Source organism: Colobus angolensis, unplaced genomic scaffold, assembly GCF_000951035.1.
Source record: "Colobus angolensis palliatus isolate OR3802 unplaced genomic scaffold, Cang.pa_1.0 Scaffold236, whole genome shotgun sequence".
Classification (NCBI taxonomy): Eukaryota; Metazoa; Chordata; class Mammalia; order Primates; family Cercopithecidae; genus Colobus; species Colobus angolensis.
This window is the reverse complement of record NW_012115555.1, coordinates 1,195,516-1,206,628: the sequence shown is the minus strand read 5'-3', so window position 1 is coordinate 1,206,628 and position 11,113 is coordinate 1,195,516. Positions and strand designations below refer to the sequence as shown.

At 36.0% G+C, this 11,113-nt stretch overlaps 1 protein-coding gene across 1 annotated transcript in view; it reads left to right on the top strand.

Annotated features, from left to right (window-relative positions):
• Positions 1–11,113, top strand: part of LOC105513816 (chromosome unknown open reading frame, human C6orf10) — a 90,571-nt gene that overhangs the window by 15,057 nt on the left and 64,401 nt on the right. The window contains exons 5-7 of the mRNA XM_011944845.1: positions 3,440–3,460; positions 3,968–3,988; positions 8,407–8,496. Coding sequence (XP_011800235.1) covers positions 3,440–3,460; positions 3,968–3,988; positions 8,407–8,496 — 132 coding nt within the window. The remainder of the gene's footprint in view (positions 1–3,439; positions 3,461–3,967; positions 3,989–8,406; positions 8,497–11,113) is intronic.

The following is an 11,113-nucleotide window of genomic DNA, read 5'->3' as shown; positions in this document are numbered from 1 at the left end:
AAGCATGGGAGGTAGAGGCTACAGTGAGCCTTGATGGCACCACTGCACTCCAGCCTGGGTGACAGAATGAGACCTTATCTAAAAAAAAAAAAAATTAGAGAGTAAGTTAGCACATGTAAAGTACTTAGAATCATGCTTTAGTACTGTGAAAATAGTAAATGATCGATAAATGTTAGTTTTATAACTTATTACAGTGAACATTTTTACCAGGGCCTCCAACTTAGTCATTAGAGGAGATAATTTGGAGTAAAGACCCTTTGCTACTCCTCTACAAAGCTGTCTTCTTTATATATATATATTTTACATATATATAAATTTTATAATTACACTTCAATAAAGCTAAAGAAAAGAAAAAATAATCTGAGTAGTCAAGAGAAATTCACCATCCCAGATCTCACAAATGCTAACTACTCATTGTGCCTTTCTTAATATGAATGTTAAGAAATCAAGGAATAAATTCTTAAAAGTTCATCACATTAAGGTATGACATGTGCAATAAAATTCCAAGGGTACAAAGAAATGCTGCTGTTGTCTACTGCTGTCATTTACATCTCAGATTTCTTGGGAAAAAAACCTCTTCAGTAACAGTCCACCAGAACACCAGATTTAACCAGTGCAAGAAGCTACCTCAATGTTAGGAATTTAAGGGTACACAGAAAAAAAATAAATAAAACTATACACCATAGGAAGGGAGGAGAATTAACATGTACTCAGCACCTATTACGTGTTAGTCACTCTGGTGGGCATTTTTTTCATTTTATTCATATTTATTATCTAGAAACAACCCTGTCAACCACACAAAGATGAACTACCCAAAAATCCCTCCCTGGCTGTCCAAGGCCTCCAGTAGCCTACAGGTTGCTTTGGTGCATACTAGGAAAAGGTGTTCCTTCCTCCAGGTGAATGCAGCCCCACCCCAGAGACACTGCTAGGGATGTCAATTCCCTTAGCCCTTTATGTGGTGAACCAACCTATATAATCATAGCACACGTGTCCTGAAGATACATGAAAGGCATCTCGCTCTTAGCATGTCTAAAACCCAAGCCCTAATCCCTTCTATCCACTGGTGCTGGCACCTGTATTCACTTAATTGCTCAGACTATCTACCTTGGAATTATATTTAACTCCTTTCCTACTCTCTTCATCCAATCCACCATCAAATCCCATCTCTGATGCTTTCAACTTATACTCCAAATCAAACCACTTTCCACCACCATGACAATCCTTGCCCTAACACCAGTATCTCTTGCCTCCTACCTTGTTCCTTGATAGTCCTCTTGCCTTCTTATAGTCTATTCTCCTCACCACAGTCAGGGAGATCCTTAATAAGTAACTCTTAAATGAATACAGTGATTTACTATTGTTATCCCTAAGTTACATAAGAGAAACTTCTGCTTGAAAAACAGTAATGACTTGCCCAAGGTCACAGGACTTGCAAGTGACAACCTGGACAGGAATTTAGAATTGGCTAATTCCAAATTTTAGGCAGAGAGTTTATTCTTACATAATTTAGTAATACCTTAATTTTTAATTTCCTGTTTACAGATCTTTAGTGTACAGCCTACAATCTTAGTATCTTTCTCATCTGGGCTCCCTTGCATTCTTAGGGAAAAACTTGAATCAGTAAACATTTTATTGCTGTTTTAATAAGTCACACTTTAAAATTCATAAACCCAAATGACTCTTTCTCTGACTTTTCAGTCCCCCTAACATAACCTATAAATCTCAGTCATCCCAAGTTTCTAGGTTCCCAAGCTCTACTAGTCTTCCCTCTATTATTTCTAAACATGGGAATATAAATGTACTGGTCAACTTGAGACTACAGAGATCTTCTGGCAGGAAGATATTAACATTAGGTAAGGTCATTATGTTAGTTTACGTACATGAAATTTAGTACTCAAAGTTTAGTTTAATTTAAATATATCACATATAAAAGCTGCCATGGTTATTCCAAAATTTTTTTGAAATTAAATTTATTCTTAGTATTTTTCTAGCAAATGTAAGTGCAGCACATGAAAGTTTTTATAACAAATTTCAAGTGCAGCATATTAAAGTATTAAGCATCTCAATAATATTTTTCATTTTTGTGGCAACTCTATTAACATCTTGATGTAGTTTCCTTTTTTTTTTTTGAGACAGAGTCTTGCTCTGTGGGCCAGGCTGGAGTGCAGCAGCATGATCTCGGTTCACTGCAATCTCCGTCTCCCCGGCTCAAGCAATTCTCCTGCCTCAGACTCCCGAGTATCTGGGATTACAGGAGTGCACCACCATGCCCAGCAAATTTTTGTATTTTTAGTAGAGACAGGATTTCACCACGTTGGCCAGGCTGGTCTCGAACTCCTGACCTCAGGTCCACCCACTTTGGCCTCCCAAAGTGCTGGGATTACAGGCGTGAGACACCGTTTTTAAAATCCCCATAGAACCATGAGAAACAAGTAACAATCTCTGCTCACTGCAACCTCCACCTCCCGGGTACAAGAGATTCTCCTGCCTCAGTCTCCCGAGTATCTGGGATTACAGGAGTGCATCACCATGCCCAGCAAATTTTTGTATTTTTAGTAGAGACAGGATTTCACCACGTTGGCCAGGCTGGTCTCGAACTCCTGACCTCAGGTCCACCCACTTTGGCCTCCCAAAGTGCTGGGATTACAGGCGTGAGACACCGTTTTTAAAATCCCCATAGAACCATGAGAAACAAGTAACATTATTATAAAACAGAGAATGTGTTTTGTACTTGATTCCCACCAGAATGACTACCAAGTATGGAAGAAGAGCACTCATTTTCAGCAAAGAAGCTGAAAAAAAAATACTGTTGTCTTTACATTTCTAAGTAGATCTTTAACTATACTTTAGTGAAATATCAAATGATATTATGATTCAACATAATTTAAATCAACTACAAAGTATCAATATTACTATTTGCTTTTACACTTTCATGAAAACAACAGTGATAATATGACTAGTTTTTCATGTAATTTGCTTTGTCTCTAGATTTCTTAGAAAGTCTGTTTCCATGACATCACTAAGAAACAAGTTTTAGATCATAGGATGCACATTCAATCGCAATCAATATACACATTTGTATTCATTATAATTTGCCATATTGTCGTTGAACTTGAATTCTCAATCAGCTGAGTAAATATTTTACCATTCCTTCTTTTATTTGACCTCGACTTACCTTATAACTATATTCTTTTGTTTTAATGTTTGCATGCATAGTTTGTCATTTCTTCTCACTACATGTATTTACCTTAATTAATCTTTGCCTGGTTTTTTATGTCATTAAACTTACAAATTCAGCCATGAGGAGATTTTGTCTCCAGTTTCCTGCCTAACTGGGTATTTGAGGGTGTTGATTGGGTAATCCTCTGTAGTGATACCAAAACTACAGGAATAGAATATCCAAATTGATTTTTCTTTCTTTTGTTTGTGTTTTCAGAGGGATCCAAAAGAGACTACAGTAAGTATTATCTTGTTTCTCAACAAAAATGTGCTTCCTATTAGTAACATTTCCCTAGACTGTAAACGCTTTGGAGGAAAGAGAAATCCTGTCATATGTCAAGTCATGTGAATACTAAGCAATAGATAAAGTTTTCTAGTGCTGGTTTAGAGTGATCTGCCTGGGAGAAAAGGAAAACAATAGAAGAAGTGATAAGCAAGAGAAAAGGAAAGCAATAAAGATAAAAGGGAGAGAGAGAAGAAAATAGAGAGGGGAAAAAGGGAGGGAGGAATTAGGGCAGTAGGAATGGCATCTGCCTACTAAAAATTAAACCCATTTGTAGAGATGGAAAGCATATGCAGTAGCTCGTGGGAGTGGCCATCAGTACCCATCACCAGATCAGTGAGGACTCCCAGGGCCTAGGCTTTAACTCCTGACAAGGGGGTAACAGCAACTGAAGCTCATATGCAAAGATTAGGGATCCAAATGCTTATGATTCACCTCATGTTTTCTGTGTGTGTATTTTAGCACCATCAACCAACTCTGTAGGTAAGTGCTTTGTGGTTTTCTTTCAATTCTACTGTCATCTGGTTTGCAAGCCATATTGTTTCTGTATTTTTTCTCTTTTAAGAAAGATTTTAAAATTAAGTATAAAAATAATTAACACTTGTATATCCACACCTTACATGTGACATATTGATAATATTCTTGTCATATTTCTCAACTTATTATAGACATATTCCACTCCCTTGTTCCCAAAGGCTTATTAATATACTTTAAATATTTAAGTCTATTTATATATATTTATAGTCTCTACCTATCACTGAACAAAATGTAGTATTATTTTTTAGATGTTTAATTTTACAAAAAATGGCATCTGTCTGATAGTATCGTTGTGGTTTGCATTTTTCTCTCAAAATGTAATTTTGAAATCCAGGTTATACACTTTGTTGAACAATATTCCACCCTATGAATATACAATATTTTTCTATTATTTTCTCCTACCGATGCATTCTCAATGTTTCCAGTTTCTGCTATCACAAATAATGCTGCAAAGATAGTCCTTAAGTAGATGGAAAAGAGTTTATCCAGGGTACATACCCTGAAGTAAGATTAGTGATCACATTGTATATGAGCATTTACGTAATTTCTGCATAGTTTAAATCTTACTAGCTATTAATGAATTAAGCTCCTTGGTAGTTACATAGAGGCATACAGAAATAAATAAAAGTTTCCAATTTCTCTGCATTAGTAACAATCCCAGATTTTGTCATATTTTTCTATTATTGGCACTTGAGTACATGTACAATTTTTAATATCTGCATTCTCTGCTCACTCCTGAAATTGAGTATCTTCTCATAGGCTTACTAGCTAGTTAGGTTTCACCCTATATAAATTGCTTGTGCATTTACTTTACTCATTTATCTATCAGTTATTGATCTGTAGTAATTCTTTATTATTATGAAAGATCAACTTTTATATGTTATGTTAAATATTTGCAATTATCTCCTCCAATTCTATCTCTTAGCTTTAAATTTTTATGGTGTCTCTTGACTTTTAGAAGGCCTCCACTCACTGTCCCCCAACACCACACAATTTATTGTAATAAAATTTGTCAATCTCTTGTTTTCTTTTAGAGTTTCTGCTTTTTTGTTTGTTTGGCCTTACCTCGGTATCACAAAGATTTTGTTTAATACTTTCTCTTAATAGTTTTTAAATTTCCCTTTCTGCATATAGGCCTTTAATCCAAATGGGGTTTTGTTCATTGTTTTTTGGTTTTGGTGAGTGATTTCAGAAATAATACAGGTGAGATCTAATTTTCCGCTCATCTGGAAAACCAACTAGATGGATTTCTTCTCATCTTGCTCCAACTAGATTTATTGACTGGTGTGTTCTTTCTCTGTTGATTTGTGATGCCATCTTTATCTTATATATTTGGTTTTTCCATAGATTTTATTTTCTGTTCCAGTGATCTTTTGTCTTTTACTGAACCAATACTACATCGCTTTCACTACTAAAACTGTATAACATTTATTATTTTAAAATAGCACATTATCTTTGTTCTTTTTCAGAAATGTGTTGGCTATTCTTCGACCTTTTCTCTTACACAAGAATTTTATAATTTCTCAAGATCCATAAGAGTCATCTTAGGATTTCACTGAAATTTCATTGAGTCGGTAGATTAATCTGTAAAATCAGTTCTTTCCATGCATTAACATGGTTGCCTACTATTCAAATTTTCTCATATACCCTTCAATAATGTAATATAATTTTCTTCAGAAAGGTTTTGCATATCTTTTGTTGGATTAATTCTTATACAAATACTTGTTTTTTGTTTCTGATGTGAATACTATCTCTCTGTGTGGATTTTACAAATAATTATTGTTGGAATATAAATTATATGCTGTATATCTGAGAGTAGATTTTGTATCTAGCCACCCTGCTGTGCTCTTAGAGTTCTAATAACTTTTAGATTCTTTTGAATTCTATATGTAAAACATTATGCCAACTGCAAAATCTGATAATCTTGAGTTTCCTTTTCCAATTCTTAAAACCATTTTCTTGTCATAGCTTGGGCTATGTATATCTATGGGTAAAATTCCTTCTCTTTACTTCCGCTTTATTTTTGTTCCTTTTTCTAGCTTGCTATATGAAACTCTTAATTATTTTCCAGACTTTCTTATCTTCTTTTTTAATTTTATTTTTATATGGGACACTTCACAAATTTGTGTGCCATCCTTACACATGGGCCACACTAACCTTCTCTGCATCATTCCAATTTTAGGATATGTGCTGCCAAAGCAGACGCTCTTATTTTCTAATATAAATATCTAAGTAACTTCTAAATGCTGCTGAAACTCATGTCCTCATATCCACTTATATCCTCATGACTATTTTCTGACTTAAATTCTACACTGTCTGATATAAACATTGTTCTAACAACTTTGTTTTAATTAGTATTTTCCTATTATACATATTTTTCATCCTTTTATTTTGAACCTTAAGAGTTTGTTTTTGTCTTGTGTCTTTTTTAAATGGCATATTGCTTGACTTTGTTCATATTAACAATTAAAATTTTCCATTCCCTAATAGATGAATTTAACTCATTTTATATTGTAGATTTTTATATGTTTATCTAAATATTTCCTTTTTTTTTTTTTTTTTTGAGACAAGAGTCTCACTCTGTCACCCAGGCTGGTGGTGCTGTGGCGCAATCTCAGCTCACTGCAACCTCTGCCTCCCGGGTTCAAGCAATTCTTCTGCCTCAGCCTCCCGAGTACCTGGGACTATAGGCGCCCACCACCATGCCCAGCTAATTTTTGTATTTTTAGTAGAGATGGGGTTTCACCATGTTGGCCAGGCTGGTGTCGATCTCCTGACCTTGTGATCCCCCTGCCTCGGCCTCCCAAAGTGCTGGGATTACAGGTGTGAGCCACCGTGCCTGGCCAATGTCTCCAATTTATATTGTGTTTTCCACTTACAGTACTATGCTTTGTTCTTTCATTTTTAAATCTTCTTTCCTACCTTCTGCTGGTATATTAGATTTCCTTTACAAACAAGCCTGGATGACTTTCACATCACTTCTAACAACATTAGATTGACTAGAACTCAATCATGTAGCCACACCTAACTACAAGGGAATTTTGGGAAATAGTCTAACCATGTTGTATTAGTTTTCTATAGCTGCTCTAACAAATTACCACAAACTTAATGGCTTAAAACAACACAAATTTATTATCTATCAATTCCATAGTTTATAAATCTGTCATATATGTCTCACTGGACAACAATCAGGTTGTCAGCTAGACTGTATTCTTTCTGGATGTTCTAGGAACAAATCTGTTTCCTTGCTTTTTCAGCTTCTAGAGGCTGACCACATTCCTTGGTTCATGGCTCCCTTCTTCTGTATTCAAAGTGAACAAAAACAAATCAAGTCCTCACATCACATCATTCTGCCCTTCTTCCATTGTAATACCTCTTTCTCTTTCTATCTTTCTCTCTTCTGTCTCCTGCTTCCACTCTTAAAAATCTTTGTGATTATATTGGGCCCACTCAGATATACCAAGATCATCACCCTATTTTAAGGTGAGCTGATTAGCAACTTTAACTTCATCTGCAATATTAATTCCCTTTTTCCATGTAACTTAACACACTAAACAGGAAGATAATCCCAGGTTCTTACAATGCATGAGGCCTGTGGCCTTGATTTCTGCTGGTGATCAGGTGTTTAAGACTCAGTAGATATCACATGGGTAGTGAAACTTCTCATTCATTACCAAGAATATGGGTTCCTTCTTGATATATTTTTCTTGAATATATTACTTCTCTTTTTAGTTTTCAAGTTCAGCTCTACTTTATAAACTTTAAAAACTACCGTGTTTAGAGTAGTCACTTAAAGGAGAGGATGAAATATTCCCCTCTGTAGCAAGCACCCTTTCAGTAAGCCCTGAGGTTCTAAATACTTTCACTACTTTGACTCTTTAGCTTCTAATATTATTCAAAAACTTCCTGATTTGGTCTCTTGCTATTCTTCATCTCCATAGGGCATAAGTGAATTTTGGAAAGTGGAAACCCCTGTTGAAGCAGTTAGGTAGTAACTGTTTGGTGTAACAAAAAATATTTTCGAACAAAGGGGAAAAAACGAAAATTTAAGGGAGAGAGGAAGAGGTGGAAGAAAGGTAGAGAAGGAAAGAACAAAGCAGCAGAATCACCAATGAAAGAAGACTTATAGGGACAGGAAAATGTCCATAGACTGAGAAGCTAGCAATCTCCAAAAATATTTTTATTCTGTTACTCACTGAAATTGAAAGACAGGTTGCATACATCTTGTAGTCCCACCTTACTACAAAAGTATTGCAGTCCATATGTAGATATCCAGCTGCTCACCACATTGCATTGCAATTGATAACAGGAAATGAGTTGTGACTCATTTCTATCCTCTTTCCCACAACTTTTCTGCAATATAGTGTCTACAGCATCTAAGTTCTCCCTGGGACAAATAGAACTCATTCTTGTTTTGATGTGTTTTATTTTAGCACTATCTCGATCAAGTATTGGTAAGTTCCTTTACTTTTCTTCAATTCTGCTGACATTTAGCCCCATTTAATCAAGAGGATATCTTCCTAAACTTCCCAGACTTCTTCACTGAAGCACAGCAGAAGCTTGAGCTTCGCATTTATCCAATTTCTTTGTTCTCCATAACTAGACACCTCAATAATCAGTCAAAAGTAAATGCAAGTTTCTAGTGGTTTATTATGATGACACGAAGAGAGCAATTTCCAAACCTGAAGTGTTGGAAAAACAGAATAAATAAAGAAGGATGAGAGCAAGAAGTTAGTAAGAAAAATAAGGTGAGGATGAAGATAATATAGAATGAGGGATAAATGATATTAGCTGTGTCCTCAGAATTTCAAAGCTTTGCATGGCTAGCCGGAAAAAGCAGCCTTCCCTGAGGCATCCCCAAGTCAGGCTGGCAGCAATGGAAGAGATGGCTAATTCCCTATCTCCTGAGCTGCAACTGACACTAAGGGTTTGGTGCTCCCAGGTGTTCTTGGTTCTGATACTCATCCCTGCCCTGTCCCCTGCCAAAAAAAAAAAGAAAGAAATGGATAGTTTTTGAGCCAGACAACCATATGAATTTTTTGTTTGTATTTATTTTTAGGAGAGCAAGGGGGAAATTTTCATATTTCCAAATTCTAAGTCTCTTTGGTGTGTCACAGAACTAAAGAACATTCCCTAACCCTGCTGAGCTCTTGTCCCTCACCTCCTTCTCCTTCCCCATCATTGAGCATTTTGTCTAAAATTAATGAGACCTTCAAAGAATGAGAAGTCCACTGATTAAAGAATAAAGAGAGGATTAAAATGGTTTTAGCTGGCAATCACAGTTTCAGCGACACAGTAATAGCTTCATTAACTTAGGAACAGGAGGGAAGAAGGGAGAGGTTTGTGAAGAGACCAGGGAGTGGGAGTAGGGGACAAGGAGAGGGTTGTAATTAAAGTGGGTCATGTTCCTTGCCTATTTACAGATATTACACATGAGGAAAAAATGAAGTTTAAAGATATTATTTAACTTGACCAAAGGCATATAGCTAGTAAAAGAGTAAAACTGAGGTTCTAAACATTGGCCTTTGGACTCCAAGTCCTGAGCTTGTCCAGCTACCCCCAGGACATCATTAAATATATTTACTCTTCCAATCCAAAGTAATCTTTGGAAACAAAATGTTTCTTCCAAGGAATTTAGAAAATTATGCATATGTTAAAAATATATTACTTCAATTTTTAAAATGTAATTTGAAAATCTTAAAATGCAAATTAATATAAAATATCAGAATTAGTGTGCTAATCCAATACCATGCCATAACCTTATCCCATGAATAAGGCAAAACATTGTTGTATATATATAAACATTGTTGTATACAACAAAACATTGTTGTATATATAACTGTTAACAGGTGCCCTTAGAAAGCTATTAAGCTCAATATTTTATTACTTTTATGATTAAAACATGTTTTATCTAGTTTTGCTTTGTTTTCATCTAACTTACAGAAAGGGTAAAACATTTGGGGGTTGAAACATGCTAAACAATAAACTCAAATCTTCAATTTATCCAGCAAAATCTGCAGAGGATCCCCTGTGAGACAGGCTTGCCATAAAAACCCTCCAAAGGGGAAATTTGGAGCATTGCAGCTGCTATGCTTAAGACAATATAAGTATTGTCAATATAACAATATAAGTATTTCATAGACAGCATAGATTCTAGTGAGGTAAGATAGAAAATGAACACGTAAGCAAACAAATACAATAATTTCCCTTTCTACATTAATTCCTACTATGATTATTAGACTATCATAGTAAATTCTAGGGAGAAAACAAATTAAGATAATATGATACAGCAGGACCAAGAAGTGAGGGCCTTTAGCTAGGAGATGGAAAGAAATTTCCCTGAGGAGATATTTGAACTGACACTGGATGGTAAAAAGGTGGCAGCCACACGAGGATCTTAGGGAAGAGTATCTCAGGCAGAAAGAACACCAAGTTCCTGAGAGGGGAAGAAGAGTAGCACGTATGAGAGATTGCTGAAAGCCAGTTGTGAATGATGGTGGAGGAGTCTGAAAGGTAGGGAGAGGCCAGATCACAAAAAGTCTTTTAGAATAAAATATGGAGAACACTTCTGAGCACCACAATAAGCCATTGTGTTCATCAGGGAAGGGATAAAGCCACATTTATGCTGTAAAAAGGCAACCCTGGCTTCTGGTAGAGAATGAAATGGGAGAGAATGACCATCATATTTATTTATGATAGCAACAAGGAGAGAGGTACAGAGTAAAGTCTCATATGGGCTTCAAAGACAACAGGGGTTTCTACTGGAGAAGATATTGTTTGGAAACAGCAATGGGGAGCAAAAATGACATTTACCTACATTCAGGCATGTATATGGGTATGGACTTTTTCTAAACAAACAAACAAAAAACCAGACGTCACAGCCTCAACAACAGAGTGAGACCCTGTCTCTACAATGAATAAAAAATTAGCCAGCATGGTGGCGTGCACCTGTGGTCCCAGCTACTTGGAAGGCTGAAGTGGGAGGATCGCTTGAGCCCAAGAGGTCAAGGCTACAGTGAGCTGTGATTGCACCACTGTACTCCAACCTGGGTGACAGAGTGAGATCCTGTC